Genomic DNA, 16,579 nt, shown 5'->3' on the forward strand with positions numbered 1-16,579 from the left:
CAGCAGGAAACACCCTCAATGTGCTATAAGCTTGGGAGCTGAGCAGAAGATAAAGGCCTATAGTCATGAGTGAGGAAGATAGCTAAGCCAGAACGATTAGAAGAGCAGTACCTGGAACAGAGACAGTAACAAGCATAACTGTAGAATAAGAATTTCCTTGGTTGGGCCAGCCAGTGGCGTGGTGATTAAGGCGGCTGGATATACATGACCCATTGTACAGTTTGGGTCCCAGACCCAGCAGAGCTTGAAAAACATGTGTGCATGCCTAAAATCCCCAAAGGGGAAACAGAGAAGGAATTACAGTGTGGTCATCTACGATCGGGGGGCGGGGGGAGGAGGATGCTTTCTCATTTTCTCTGTCTTTCTTCAGTGAGCACAAGGACTCTCTAGCAAATTTTTAAAAAGAAAAAAAGAATCATTGGGGAATAGAGAGGTAGGAGGGGATTAAGAAGCAGAAAAAGGGACCAGCAGATGGCGTAATGGTTACACTGCTGGACTCACTAGACTCCCAAGTAGTCAACCGTGGCTTCAAACTCATGCCAGGCACATATGTGTGCATGCCCCAAATCCCTAGAGGAGAAGGGACTGCAGCACGGCCACCCCATCCCCCAGGGGGGATTTCTCACTTTCTGCCTCTCTCTCTGGCAAGTGCATGCACCCTATAGCAAAAATCTCTCCCTAAAAACAATAAAGAAGCAGGGAGAGAGAAAAGTCAGGTAGATGGAAGGGTTACAAAGTCTTTATCCAGCAGATACAAGTATTTAATAGCTAGGAATATGTACTCGCACAAGTAGGTCAAGGGGGGAAATGTGGGTCTACTGACGCCCATAGAGAACGGTGTTGACTCTGCTATAAGCTCTTGCTTCCCAAGAAACCCTGGGTCTGCAATAGATGGCATCCCAGTTGTTATTAACGCTGGGATCGCAGAGCTCTGAAAAGCAAACACACAGAATTCCAGTTGGTATTCTGATAGATCAGCTGTGTTTAGGATTTTAATCACTCTGAAGTAATTTTTTATAGCCTAATCACTGGGTGGACTAAGCTACAATTAGGTTATGACCCTGACTGGCCACAATGATCTCTGTGAAGCAGAGCAGCGTGGAATGTATCCACCCTCCCTTACAACCTCAGCTCATTCATCTCTGTTGTCTTTTCATAGCTATCAAATCTTATCCTCTGGGTAAACAGGGAAGCACTGACAGCAGATTACGGAGTAAAGAACTGAGAATGAGACAGTGCGCAGAACCTGAAGGGGTGGTGGCTGGAAAGTAAAAGAAAACACATCGGTGGGTACATTCTTGTTGCACACTGACAAAGATTTATTCAAGTACCCATAACAGCCTTTGGTCTCTGTGTTTTCTGAGTAAATGGCCTGGAGACGCAAAGAGAAATCTGTGAGGATGCGACTGAAGATGCTGGGGGAGTCACAACTAACTTTCGAGCTGTTCAAAGGGACCCTAAACATCTCTCTCCTCTCCTAACATGACAGATACGAAGGAAGCTTCAGTTTATGCAAGAGACTAAGTGAAAAGGCATATGAAGGGTGATGGAAATACCTAACAGAGACTACAAAAACTATATCCCCTTCGGTAGGGGTTGGGACCCTGGAACTTCTTTCTGGGTTTCCTTTCTGGTTCTGAAACCCTGGGTGATTGTGGCATATGCCAATTAATGCCATGGGACAATTCTCAGGGCAAGAGAGCCTTGATGAAAATCTCAGAATGCAACCCACCTACTCACCCAGTTAGAGCCAGTCCCTTGGCAACACTTGGTGTCCTACCTACCCTTTATCTCAATGGGGCCCTCAAGCCAAAGAGCTTGAAAGTAACCAGGTCTGTACAGCTCCTCTGTTAACCTAGCCTCTCTGATCACCGGACACAAGAAAACCATGTTCTTACTAAACTTCATCTTAGGTTGAATACTGGCCCATAAACTACTACCTGGACAAATTGAGACCTACGTGAAATATGAGAGGCTCAGCAAAGTTGCTGGGTCCCTGTGCCCCACCTCCCTCCCCATCCTAGAAGAGGATTAATGATATAAATTAACCTCAGCCCAAAGTATGTAAATAAAGCAATAGTTAATAGTCATTTCAGAAAGCTAGTACACCACTGTTTCATCTTCACTCCTTAATGACCTCTGTGCTACCAGAATAGTGAATAGGTCAGAGGCCAACCGTGGAGATGGGAGGACCACATATTTCAAAGCTTCACACAAAAGAGGTACTGCTGAGTGACAGGCACATTTACTCTCCGCACTCAAAACCAATGCAGTCATTCCTTCTGCATTTTCATATGATTCGGCTTGAAGGAAAAGCATTAAAGACTCCTGAAACAGAACTGCCGAGGCAATGAATGGTCCATGATACTTAAAAAAAATAGGTGACAGTTTATAGTACAGTATTCTTTTTTTTTTAATTTTCTTTTTAATTTTTTTGAGAGGCTTTTGCTATAGGGCACGTGCACTTGCCAGAAAGACAGAGAAAGACAGAGAGACAGAAAGTGAGAAATCACCCCCCCATGGGGGATGGCCACACCGCAACCCCTTCTCCGTTCTCCTCTAGGGATCTTGGACACACACGCACATGCGCCCGGCGTCAGTTTAAGACACTGGGTCCGGGACTTGAACCATGGTCAACTAAATGGGAGTCCAGCGACATAACCATTACGCCCAGTACTGGTACCAGTATTTATTTTTTAATAGAGATGTGTTTATAATTAAGGAGACTAATAAAGATCCAAACTATTTCTTGAGCTATCCATGAAATTTTCTGATACAAAGACCTCAGAGTCCAGCAGTAGAAAGAAAACCCATGCTCAGAAGCTGAAAACCTGAATTTTACTTTGGTTCACCACTAAGTCCTTTCACTGAGCTTCAAATTCCTCATTTATTTAATGAAGGGGCTGAAACAGGGAACTTCCAAGGTCTCAATCAGCTTTCTCAAAAAGCAGCATCTTAATGGGCACTTTATTAAGCAGGAAGGGAGGGTTAGATATTTTTGACAGTCTGGCCATTACCATCCTCTACCCCATCTTTTCAGGCTTGCAAAAGTGTGCATAGCCTTTTCAGCTTGATTTGAGATGTGAACCCAGGCCTCCCATGTGGCCCCAACCTCATGTAGCAATGTTGCACCACTGGTACCATCACAGTAAGGCCTCGGGTGTGTTTTTTTGTTTAGTTTTGTTTCGTTTTGAGAGGTTTTTGCTATAGGCACATATGCTTGCCAGAAAGACAGAGACAGAGAGACAGAAAGCAAGAAATCACCCCTCCAGGGAGGATGGCCATGCTGCAATCTCTTCTCCTCCATTCTCCTCTTGGGATCTTGGGCACACACACACACACCTGATGTGAGTTTAAGCCACTGGGTCTGGGACTCGAACCACGGATGACTACATGGGAGCCCAGCGACACAGCCATGATGCCATCTGCTGGCCCCTTTGTTTTGTTTTTTTAAATGCCTTATTATTGGGGCCAGCAGGTGATGTGGTGGTTAAGGCACTGGATTCTCACATGGCTGACTGTGGTTCAAGTCCCAAACCTGAAGGCCTACTTTCTCACTTTGCCTCTCTGTCTCTCTCTGGTGAGTGTGTGTACCCTATAGCAAATTAAATAATAATAAATAAAATAATTTATTGATTATTGGGACCAGCAGATGGCATAATGGTTACATAGCTGGACTCCCACGTAGTAGACCATGGTTTGAGTCCTGGACCTGGTAGCTTAAAACTCACTCTGGACATGTATGCATGTGTGCCCAAATCCAAAGAAGAGAATGGAGAAGGGATTGTGGCGTGGTCACCTCTCCTGGGGGGTGATTTCTTGCTTTCTATCTTAGCTCTCTGACAAGCTCATGCGCCCTATAGCAAAAACTCTCTTAAAATAAAAAGTGTATTATTATTACCATCACTTTTTTTTAAAGAATTATTTTTTACTTAACTTTATTTATTCATTCATTTTAATTTGACTAGAGAGGGAGAGGGCGAGGGGGGGACTCAAACTGCAGTCAGTCATGTGGGAGTCCAGAGCCCTTAACCACCACACCTCCTGCCAGCCCCTACTATCACTTTTTAATAATATTTTAAAATATTCTCCATGTTTTGTAACTAAGGACACCTCTTTATATACCAAGTAAGTAAATAAAGCAAAGAACATGACAAATGTTGATGTGAATGATGGTATTCCAAATTGTTAACTTTCCTTTATTTTAGAAACAAGATTGCATTTGTGCCTTGCTTTAGCCCGGTTTGAGTACACTGTATGAGACCCCTTCCAGCACACTGTATGGAACTCTTTGGCAGGCAGGCACACACATAAGGAAAACTGTCATTCAAAAACAATGAGAGGCCAGCCCCAAAGCCCCAAAGCCCAGTAATTAGGTGTTGGCAGAAGAAGCCAGATCGCACATGGCCAACCAGAGTTTGTATCCCAACACCATCAGCTTAAAAACATGTGGAGGGTGTGTACGCATGCCTAGGATCCTGCCTGGATGTCTCCATCCTCCACTGGGTGGAGGACTGCAGTGTGACCTGGCCCCACTGGGGGTGCTTTCTCACCTTCTCTCTCTCTCTCTCTCTCTCTCTCTCTGTCTTTTGTGTGTATGTACCCTCTGTCATAACAAAAAGGTATAAAAGTTCCCACAGTACAGAATTTTAAAGGATTCAAAACATCCCAGCTAAGTATCTCAACCTTCACAACCTCTGGTGTGGATCTCCTCTTACGTCCCTCCTACTGGAGTATCTGCTGATCCTGACAGAGGGAAAAAGCTTTTTCAGCAAGTATTACTCATTAGAAACTGCTAGTCCTTACAGTGGCTTTACCTCATTTAAGGCCAACTTTTAACTTCCAACAAAGTTCATAAAAGTTAAAAGAAAGAAGGTTATATAAAAAGAGGTTATGAAATGATTTAGAAGTAAAAATTATCAGGAAAAGAAATGGTTCTATGTGAATCAGCTATCTGCAAGGGTATATAAAGGTTCAGACTAAACATTGTTAATTTAATCAATAAATTAATCTTCAATTTAGAAAAGATCATCTAATATGTACAACTGCACTGAGGTTTAGATAAAATTTAAACAAAGCTTTAAAAGAAAAGGAGGGGGAAGGAAAGGTTGAACCAAGATGAAAGCTGCTTTGAACTAAGGATTTTCTATCCTTATTCTAGAATGATTGATATTGGCAGACTAATCATTGATTCTCATTAGTGTCAAGCTTTCTGGATGATGTGAACACGGAAGGGGAATAGAAAGAGAACCAATATTAATATTTGTCTTCTGTGGTGTTGGGGGTCGGGTGTGAAATCTTTGCAGGGGAAACAAACTTCACCATGTAACTAACCCTGTAACAATTTTGCTCACTGTATTAAACTGGGTCTCAAGTTACCCATCAAAGTACAAGGAATTGGGGTCAGCAAGTGGCATGGCGCTGGACTCCCACATGGTCAACCACAGTTCAAGTCTCGGACCTGATGGCTTGCTTTCTCACTTCCTCTCTCTCTGTCTCTCTCTGATCAAACTGGAAAATAATAATGATGATAATAATAAATAAAGTTAAATAAAATAATTCTTAAAAAAAAAAGTACATGGAATTCATCGCGGAAAGAACAGAAAATGTATTTTGGCCAGCAGATATTAAGGAAGGCCTCAAATTATTTCAAAGTGGATTTGTAGAAAGTGCCTGGGCAGGAGGATAAACATCCACAGGGAGAAGAAGCTGATCAGCAGCAACCAAAGGCGGGGCCGTGTGAAGAGCTACTGAGAACAACACAGGGTTTTCTAGCCAGAGAAGTACGTCACCGTGGCTGGCGCTGGGGGCCGAGTACTTGGCGCTGGACTTGCGGATGATGTTCTCATGGATCTGGGACCACTCGCTCTCATTGTTGCACCTGCGACAGAAGGACAGCCATTATGGTTCTCAGATACTGGCAACACTGCGTCTGCGGTTTCAGTGCACGACAGTAAGTTTGAAGAGAAAAGGATTCACCGCTTTCCTGAAGAATGAGTGCGTGTTCAACTAAATTAGACAAGGCTCATTTTCTGTTAAGTGCAGAAGCTTCACACTTGGGGAAAAGGTAGAAAGTCTAAAATGATTTTCTACAAATATTTTTTACGTGGCAAAATAACCTCTTCCCAAAATAGCGCTCTCCCATGTGCAATTTCTTTCTTTTCTAGCCCCATTTGCACTCTCCCTCACTCCTCTCATGCACACATACAACCAGGACCCAGAGGAAAGTTCCCCACAGAGGAAAAACAGTTCCTTTCAACAAGTACTAGTACTTTTTACAAAACTGCCATTGGCAAACACTGACTTCAAATTGTCGTTCAACTGTCATCCTACTGGCCCTAGAGGAAAGTCCTGCTTAGCTCAGGCAATGTGAATACCACTTGTTTGTAGCGTATTTCAACCAAACCAAGAGAACGCCTTGGGAGAGTAGTGGGTTTAGTTCCCTGTAGAGTGCTCTGTGGTCAAGGAGAAGGAGGGTTTAGCAATGAAGGCTATGGATACGTAAGACAGAAATTCTTTTCCAAGGACTTTGGGCTTGGGACGAGAGAAGGAAGGAACAACACTGCGCTTCTGTTCACTCTTAGTGTCGTCCCCTCTGCAGGGCAATCCCGAGAGAACAGCAACCACATAACCATGTGGAAGCAAGCTTAGGAACAGAGATCAGAGATCAGTTGCAGATAACTTGATGAAACAATTAGAATAAGGTTAGGGTGATCTCATGGAAAGTCCATCTGACACATAGAGTCCCCACTGCCCACTCCTCTGTTGGTTAGGAAGGCATGGACCTAATGATGCCAGCAAACAGGATCTACACACAAAGGAAAATCCACAGGACCTTTCATTGTTTACTCACAAGTAACATGTCCAGCATGGCCACCTCCCTGAGGAAAACTCCATGAATTACACCATGTGCCACCCAGCAGTGTGACACACTACAGGTTTCTAAATAAAGGGGTTTGTATAGCAGCCACTTAGGGATAGGGGAGGCTGGTCACTGTTCATTCTGTTACCCGGCCAGGGGCTCTCTGGAGTTTTTGGTAACATCAGTAAGCCTCGCTTGGGCAGAGCTGTTAAGATGAGTGGTTAAAGGTGAGGTCCTCACAGCCTCCAGCTCTGAGGACAACTTCCTACTTGCAAGAATCCCTTCCAAACAAAGGAAGGGAGGCAGTGTCCTTTAAAATGATCACTTGCGACTTAGCAACTCAAATAAAAAATGAGAGATGCTGGCAACAGCACACCCAGCCTTTCCATCTGACATGCACTGTCTGGTCTGGTCCAACCAGTCAGTACATCAGAGAAGAGCCCAGCTGGTGAGGAGTCTCAACACTCGCCTCGCTGTCAGTTTTTTCTTGTCACTTTCCCTGTTCACAAGATGGGTAGTTACTTTAACTGCAATCTGACTACGATTTGCCATAAAAAGTATACTCCCTCCCTCACTACAAAAGAGAAGCTTTGGAAATTAATCATCCACATCAACACAGGAGGAAATTTCAATACTCTTTTCAAGAAGACAGTCACAGGTCCCTTGGCAGTATTGTGGAGCCAGTGCTTTGTCAGCCACGGTAACAATGACAACGTACATGTCTCACTCACATATGCCCCTCCTGCCAATACATACAACTCAGATGCCTGACAACTGACACTTAGTCCCTGCCATTCCCCTCCCCTCATACATCCATCAAACTGGTGGACTGCAGCGTTCTGCAGCCCATTCCCATCACACCCCGTGAGCCCCTCGGGCAGTTTCACCCACTCCCATAGCTGCCGTCACCACCAAGCCTGCCAGGGCCCAAAGTGGTGTCTCCAGCCCAGGATCATCCCTAAGCTCCTGACTCGTGTGGCCAGGAGAATTCATCCTTCCTCCCCAACCTGTCTGCTCCCACAGACAACCTGTCACTGAGGGGAACCCAGTAGCTCACTAAGTCAAACCCCCTCTAGCAGTCACCATGCTCTACAGATTTGGCTGTCTTAAAATCTGTCACATCTGCATGAAGCACTGCATGCATGCTTTGAAAAACAATATTGTACGTGTTAAGATGTACAATGATCAAAAGTAAATTTTTAAAAATCCATCACTTCTGACTTCTCCTTTCTTGGCCTTGATGTGGCTGTAATCACCTCTCTTCTGGTCTAGTAAAATCACCTTCTTTTTAAAAGTTTACTTATTTTATTAATTATTATTATTATTAAGTTTGCTATAGGGCACATCTGCTCGCCAGAAAGAGACAGGGAAAGTGAGAGAGGAAGCCACTAGGTCCAGGATTCAAACCATAGTCAGCCATGTGTGTGGGGGAATGGTCTCCACTAAATTATGATTTCTGGAAGAAAGTCCATTATATTTAGGGTAGCTATGTGTCCACTTCACTCTACTGTAAATCCTTAGAAGGCAAGGACTACATCTTGCTAGAGATCTCCACCATGTGATAAAACTTAAAATACAGGGTAAGTGGTTAATATTTGTTAAATAAGGCTGGGAAGTTTCTAAAGTCAAGTGCTGACTTCTTATAGCTAAAATGTTATTAATTAACACTTTGCCATCTGTGCCAGAATTACATTAGCTACAGTGAAGACAGATCTTGAGGAAAACATTCTGCCTGTATGGCTATTTTATGGAACCATCCGAGGCTGTATCTAGATTCAAGGGGGAAGTAACAAAAGGGCGGTAAGGAGGAACCACATTTCTGGAGAAAGGAAGGGAGAGATGGAATGGTCACAGGTGGACTGCAGCGTTCTGCAGCCCATTCCCATCACACCCCGTGAGCCCCTCGGGCAGTTTCACCCACTCCCATAGCTGCCGTCACCACCAAGCCTGCCAGGGCCCAAAGTGGTGTCTCCAGCCCAGGATCATCCCTAAGCTCCTGACTCGTGTGGCCAGGAGAATTCATCCTTCCTCCCCAACCTGTCTGCTCCCACAGACAACCTGTCACTGAGGGGAACCCAGTAGCTCACTAAGTCAAACCCCCTCTAGCAGTCACCATGCTCTACAGATTTGGCTGTCTTAAAATCTGTCACATCTGCATGAAGCACTGCATGCATGCTTTGAAAAACAATATTGTACGTGTTAAGATGTACAATGATCAAAAGTAAATTTTTAAAAATCCATCACTTCTGACTTCTCCTTTCTTGGCCTTGATGTGGCTGTAATCACCTCTCTTCTGGTCTAGTAAAATCACCTTCTTTTTAAAAGTTTACTTATTTTATTAATTATTATTATTATTAAGTTTGCTATAGGGCACATCTGCTCGCCAGAAAGAGACAGGGAAAGTGAGAGAGGAAGCCACTAGGTCCAGGATTCAAACCATAGTCAGCCATGTGTGTGGGGGAATGGTCTCCACTAAATTATGATTTCTGGAAGAAAGTCCATTATATTTAGGGTAGCTATGTGTCCACTTCACTCTACTGTAAATCCTTAGAAGGCAAGGACTACATCTTGCTAGAGATCTCCACCATGTGATAAAACTTAAAATACAGGGTAAGTGGTTAATATTTGTTAAATAAGGCTGGGAAGTTTCTAAAGTCAAGTGCTGACTTCTTATAGCTAAAATGTTATTAATTAACACTTTGCCATCTGTGCCAGAATTACATTAGCTACAGTGAAGACAGATCTTGAGGAAAACATTCTGCCTGTATGGCTATTTTATGGAACCATCCGAGGCTGTATCTAGATTCAAGGGGGAAGTAACAAAAGGGCGGTAAGGAGGAACCACATTTCTGGAGAAAGGAAGGGAGAGATGGAATGGTCACAGGTGATGGCCTGCCTCAGTCAAGGAAGAAGGGCGCACAGGTGGGTGGGAGTAGACGTGGGCAGAGAACCACGGAGGCTCCAGAGAGAAGTTTGAAACCCAGTGCCATGCTGATTCTCCTGCAGCCTGAAGCTGTACTGTCTACTCAGACGTCTCCAGTACTATTCCAAAGCCACTGGTTTATCTTCACTTAATTACCAACGCTTCTTCTTGTCCTTTAAATGATACTTGCTTTCCAATATGCTGTTAATGAAGAATTCAACTGTTCAACTTCAAAAATTACTCTGTCATCCTAATCCCTCGAGACTTCATTACTTCATGCCCCTCTACTTCACCCTCCAGTCTTCTAGCAGTACCCTCTCGCTATGTGTTTAAGTAAAATTGCTTTCTAACCTCAACAGACCCCAACCCCATTCTGAGGTGACAGATGAGCACCTTCCATGGCCCTCCTTACCTCCAAGTGCGAAGTCTGGACTAGCATAAAGAATACATGGGTTTTCAAAGCCACAGAAATGCACATGAATGACTTGTCCATGATCTCACTCTCTCCATTTCTCCCTTTTCCCCATCCAAGGGATAGACAAAGAAGGTCTCACTGGTCACCTTGAGTCTAGCTCTTAATACATACAATGGAAATTCTGAGCATGCGTCTTGGTTGCTCTTTACAGAGTTCATTATTTGGTATTTGATGACTACTCATTAAATGCCTTTTTTGATCATGATATTCAAGAAAGGGACTGCAAATTAGTACAGAACGCCCACAGAGCTGGATTCCCTTCCTCCCTTCATTCCTGTCTCTCTGCACTCTTTGTAACAGTTTTGTATTTACAGAAGAATTAACAAAGATATTACAGAATTCCCATGTAGTTCCCATACATACCCAGTTTCCCCTATTACTAACATCTTTCTGTTACTGCAGCATATTTGTCATTGTTCATATTGTTCATATTGTTAATGAACCAACACTGGTACTTCATTATTAGCTAAGTCCACACTTTGACTTTTCTTAGATTTTACCTGATGACTTTTCTTCTCCAAGACATCCCATCTAGGGAACCAGTAGTTAGCGTAATGGCTATGTAGCTGGACTCCCACACAGTCGACCGCGGTTCGCATCCTGGACCTGGGGTTTTAAAACCCACACCAGGCGCGTGTGCATGCGTGCCCAAGATCCCGAGAGGAGAATGGAGGAGAAGGGATTGCGGCGTGGCCATCCCCTCTGGGGGGTGATTTCTCGCTTTCTGTCTCTCTGTCTCTCTCTGTCTGTCTGGCGAGTGCACATGCCCTACAATGAAAAACCTCTCAAAAAAAAAAAAAAAAGATATCCCATCTAGGCTATCGTGTGACATTGGGTTGTCAGGTCTCCTTAGGCTGCTCTTGACTGTGACAGTTTCTTTGACTTGCCTTGTTTTAGATAACCTTGACAATTTTGAGGAATAATGATAAGGTACTTTGTAAAGACTTCAATTGTGATTTGTCCCTTTTTTTTTTTTCATGATCAGACTGAATTCATGTATTTTGGGGAGAAAGCCCACTGAGATAAAGTATATCAAAGGTATATACTAGCAACATGACATAGTGCTATTATGTTAACCTTCATCATTTTGCTAAAGTAATGCTTTTCAGATTTTTTTAAAATTTGCCAGAGGATGGAGGCATTTACTGGAGAGAGGTAGAGACAGAGAGATTAAGTAAGTAAGTAAGAAAGCATCTCCCCATGTGGCATGGTTCCACCACAATTACCTCTCCTCCATTTCTCTTTCCTTCCAGGATTTTGAGCATGCACATACATGTCAGGCCTATTTTCTCAAGCTGCTGGGTCTGGGACTTGAACCTTGACTTGGGTAGTTGGCCACATGAGATCCAGCTTTCTTAAACGCAAAGCCATGCACTGGCCCCAGATTTCTTTACTGTAACTCCTCCAGCTCTACCCTCACTTTCCCATACTTGTTGAAAGGAAGCTGTCAGCCACAGTCCACCGTTCAGAAGTGGGGAATTATGCTCCACCACTTTGAAAGCTGAATACCCATAATATTATTTGGAATTTTCCTAAACAGAATTTTTTCTTTTCTCTCTCAATATTTATTATTCAATCATATTCATATAAGTATTGACTCATGGATATTTATTTTATACTTTTGGTTAAAATTCAGTAATATTTTATTTTCTGTTTTTGTTCAAATTGTTCCAACTTTGGCTATTGCGAGCTCTATCAGTTAGCTTCTATAACCCTTTGACATACTACCACCATGGTGGATCTTTTCACAATTTAAAAAAATTTTCAGGGTCTGGTCCCATAGCACAGTGATTAAGTGGTATATATATTGGGAGCCGGATCCCACATGGTCAACTGTGGCTCAAATCCCAGCCTTGGTGGCTTGGAAAACATGCCAGGCACGTGTGTGCACAAGCCCAATATCCTGACAGGGTGCAGAATGGAAGAAAAAGGATGCGGCATGACCACAACCCACTGGAGGTGCTTGCTCCCCTTCTATTTCTCTTCATCTCTCTTTTCTCTGGTGAGCGCATGTGCCCTCTGTCAATTAATTTTTTTTTTTCAGCACTTCCTTTCTGGTGCTTTCTGCTCCAGAGTTATTTATATTTTTCTTGTTCCCATCCTAGTCTCAGCCATTTCTCCAAGGAGCCCAGGTTTCACTTCTTGGAAAATGGTATTAGAAATTAAGCCTTAGACTTCAGGTGTGCTCACTGCAACTGGGAGGGTTGTTGCACCTAGGCCCTCAAAACAGACAGAACAATGAAACACATACATTATAAAATAAATATTTTCTATGTCACCACCTGCATCTAGATTAAGCTACACTTGAGTTTACAGAGATGTCTCTAACCCTACTCCACTGCCACGCAGATCATTCTCGCCTACATTCTCTGTTTATCTATAACTTCCCACACCAACACTGAATAAGAGCCTGGGAAGGACTGTTCCTTTGTATTTATTTCCATGGAACTTTATTTTTACTTCTACTTTATTAATTTAATTTACCTTGTACTATAATTAACTTATGTGTGGTTTACTCGATGGGACTGTAAACTCCTTGAAGGTAAGGATGATGTATTCAAATTACAGAATATTAGGATAAAAGGGACTTTAGAAATCTGGAGGGATATGGCTTTTCTGGACCCTTTAGGGATCTGAGCCTCAGTCCCCTCTGATGGATAGGTCAGAGGCCCTCCCACTATTCCTTTTTCTTGATGAGTGAGTGTAAATGTCACCAACATCTCACCACTGCTGCATGCTGCAATACACCCAGAAGCCACAAACAGGTAAGCAGACAATGAATGAACTTCTACGATGTTGGACAGATATAATAAATAACGAATTCATAAAATTGCATTCAACAAAAATCTGTGATAACTGTTGAGGATCACAAGAATGTAAGAATTACAACCCCTTTTGCCTCAAAACTCTCTTACAGGGTTCTGAAAAAGAAATTTTTTTTTTTCTGAAGAGTTTTTTGCTTTAGGGCACATGTGCTCTCCAGAAAGAGAGAGAGAGACAGAAAGGCAGAAAGCAGGAAATCACCCCCGGGGGGGGAAGGAGGACACACCGCAATCCCTTCTCCTCCATTCTCCTCTCAGGATCTTGGGCATGCATGCACACGTGCCCGGTGTGAGTTTAAGCCACTGGGTCCAGGACCTGAATTGCAGTCGACTACATGGGATTCTAGCAACATAGCCATTACACCATCTGCTGGTTCTGAAAATGGTTTTAAAATAAAAGCACGAAAAGGAAAAAGGAGCCCAAAAGAATATGTCAAACATTTTAAGACTCAGTTACACGAGAACAGAGGTCAACACTGGACAGGAGTAAGAGGTACTGAAGTGACAGGACAACGAGTCACTGGAAGGCCCAAGTAAAGGCCAGAAAGCTCAGGAACAGATTAAAATACTGGGTCGTCAGAACAGTCATGACGTATTTCCTGCTTTTCTATGCAAAAATGTATCATAACTTTTCTGACAACCCAATATTATTGTTCCTTGAAAGTGACTTGGAAAATCTAAGGGGTGGGCGCTAGACAGAGGTGCAGGAGTGAAAGGTTATGCTTTTGAGGTTGACTAAGATGGGAGGGTTCTAGGTTTACATGTGGAGACCTACCTGAGTACCATGGGCAGGTGTATGCCCATTGATTGGGACTAGCTGAAGCTGGAAGTGAACCTTGGCAATAAGACTCTCTTGGGGTGTTGTCTGTTTCTTTCTCTTGAACATGGAAGAAATAACTAAACAAACTTTAAGAAATATGTAAGAAGGTAAAGATTTAGAGAAACGTGAAACAGGAATTATCGGATTAAAAATTTTTACTGCCATCGGTACACATTTTTAGCAGTAGTTCTCAACTGGGGTGACCTTGTCTCCAGGGACATGTGTAATGTCTGGAGACCTGACTGTCAGAATTCAGGGGCAGTGGCAGACAAGCTGAAGAAGGAGTGCAGGGCAAGGGAGTGCTAATAAATATGTTCCTTTTTCATGTGATGGCATCTGAGTGAAAGCGAGCATGGGCTGAGTGCAAAGAAAAACCTATTTAAATCATCTAAAATTAGGTGGCTGTGGTGTCATCAGCATATTTTAACCAATCACTAGGGTATTTTGTGAGGAAAAATGATAAATGTAAGCATTTATTAAATAATCAAATGAACAGTGATTATAATGAAACATGATTATGTTCTAACCAATCAAATTAATATTTAGAGCATGACTACAGAGGTCGATAGTTTGTGCTTAGTCATAAGACGCAGGAGGAATCCTGTCATCTGAACGAGGTCTGTGTGCCTCTGAGGCTGCTAGCTCTTCCCCACAGAAGGGAAAACAAGCAAGGGCAATGGAGTAGCGTCAACCACTAACACACTCTGTGCTTTCACTCATAGGGCACCGCCAAGATGGAGGTTCCAGTTTTCTACGTGGGATCTCTAGGCCTTCAGAAGCAAGTATATAGTTTCTACTCAACAGAGAGTTCGGAATACTCGTTACGTACTGCAGCTCATTTTATCATCTGCCTCTTCCCTGCCACCTTCTTATCAGCTGGATTTCTGTATTTCTGAGGGTATTTGCCCAGCCTTCTCATCTTTTCCCAAGGTGGATAACCCAAAAGCATCAAGAAAATTTTAAGGGTTGTTTGTAGGACCTTTAAGTTTGCATTTAGAAAAGGGTGCGGGGCCAGCAGATGGCATAGCAGTTACATCATGGGACTCTGTCATGGCTGACTGCAGTTCGAGTACCAGACCTGGTGGCTTAAAAATCAAGCCAGGCTCATGTGTGCCCAAGATCCCAGGAGGAAAATGGAGGAAAGGAGATTCTGGTGAGGAGATTCTATCGCCCCTGGGGAGTGATTTCTAAAGAGAGAAAGAATATTAAGGGTCAAAACTAAGAAGAAATGAAGACATGAAGTGTAACCAGCTAGGCCATGATATATTTAATGCCAAATACTCCCAGACTTAGTATTTCCTTCTCTTGAAATAATCACAGCAAAATGGTGAGATACCATTTAGCAGGCCTTTGCCCCCACGTTGTACTGCATGTGACCAAATCACAAAAGAGAGGTGCAATGTCAATAGCACCACACAGTTTCTAAGATCTACAATGTCCTCAGCAATTACTTACTTTTTTTCCTCTAAGACGATACTATAATTTTTTTTTCAGTTTTGCTATAGGGTGCATGTACACGTGCTCACCAGAGAGAGACTCTCAGGGAAGGAAAGTGAGAAGTCACTCCCCAAGGAGGATGGCTATAAGAAACTCCCTTCTCTTCCAATTTCCCCTTGGGATTTTGGGCAGGCACACACACGTGTCCATCATGATTTTAAAGCTGCCAAGTCTAGGACTTGAACTGCTCAGTAGGCCATGTGGGATTAAGCACCTTAACCTTCATGCCACCAGCTAGCCCCTCCCTGATGCTTACAATTTTTTAAAAAATTAGGTTTTGGCCATAGGGTGAGAGCACTCACCAGAGAAACAGAGGTAGTTAAGAGGAAAAGTGAGAAATCCTCCTCAACTCCAGGGAGGATGGTCATACCACAATCCCTTCTCCACTCTCCTGGGATTTGGGGCACACATACACATGGGCCGAGCGTGACTGTCAAGCTGCCAGGTCTGGAACTTGAACTGTGATCAGACATGTGGGAGTCCAGCACATTGACTGCCATGCTACCTGCTGGCCCCCTATACTTAATGAATTTTACAAAATAATTTTTACCTTGATAACAGTCTTTGAAAATAAGTAAATAAAAATGTTTATAGTCCTTGAGCATTTGATTTGACTTCCTCAAGCATTTGATTTCATGTTAAGTGAACAAAGCTTAGTCAGGACTTACTGAAGGTAGATATGAACTAATTTAATTCATTTTATTTCAAGAATACAAAGGACCAAGCAGGAAGTGATGGAAATTTTGGGGTCTTCCAAAATTTCCTAGAAATTGTATTACAAAAAATCTATATGGATTAACTGATTTTTTGCACCCAAATAAACTCGTACTTTATCCCATTTTTTCCAGGGACTCCTGGAAGTCACCTCGTAGAGAAAGGCTAAGAGTTTGGGTTTAATCCTTAATGAAGGCAACCAGATTTAAGTCACTCAGATTAAATGAGAGGCCCAAACATGTGCATTGTCTGTGAGCAGTGACTGGCACCAAGGGTCTACCTCTAGGAGGAAACAACCATGGGCTGTTTGCTGATCAAGTCTCACTAAGGCACACCATGACCATCTAGCAGTTAAAGGCATAAGCTACACAGCTGGAGCACAATTCTGCTTCTGTTTATGAAAGTTGTTTTTTTTTTTAAACTCACTGAACTATCAAACAATTGATTTTTTGAAAATTTTAGAAAG

At 43.0% G+C, this 16,579-nt stretch overlaps 1 protein-coding gene across 1 annotated transcript in view; it reads right to left on the reverse strand.

Annotated features, from left to right (window-relative positions):
- The window catches only part of DOCK3 (dedicator of cytokinesis 3), a 301,789-nt gene that overhangs the window by 106,993 nt on the left and 178,217 nt on the right, over positions 1–16,579 (reverse strand). The window contains 1 exon segment of the mRNA XM_014584468.1: positions 5,793–5,881. Within this exon segment, the coding sequence (XP_014439954.1) occupies positions 5,793–5,881 (89 nt within the window).

Source organism: Tupaia chinensis, unplaced genomic scaffold (genome assembly GCF_000334495.1).
Source record: "Tupaia chinensis unplaced genomic scaffold, TupChi_1.0 Scaffold147003_1, whole genome shotgun sequence".
NCBI lineage: Eukaryota > Metazoa > Chordata > Mammalia > Scandentia > Tupaiidae > Tupaia > Tupaia belangeri.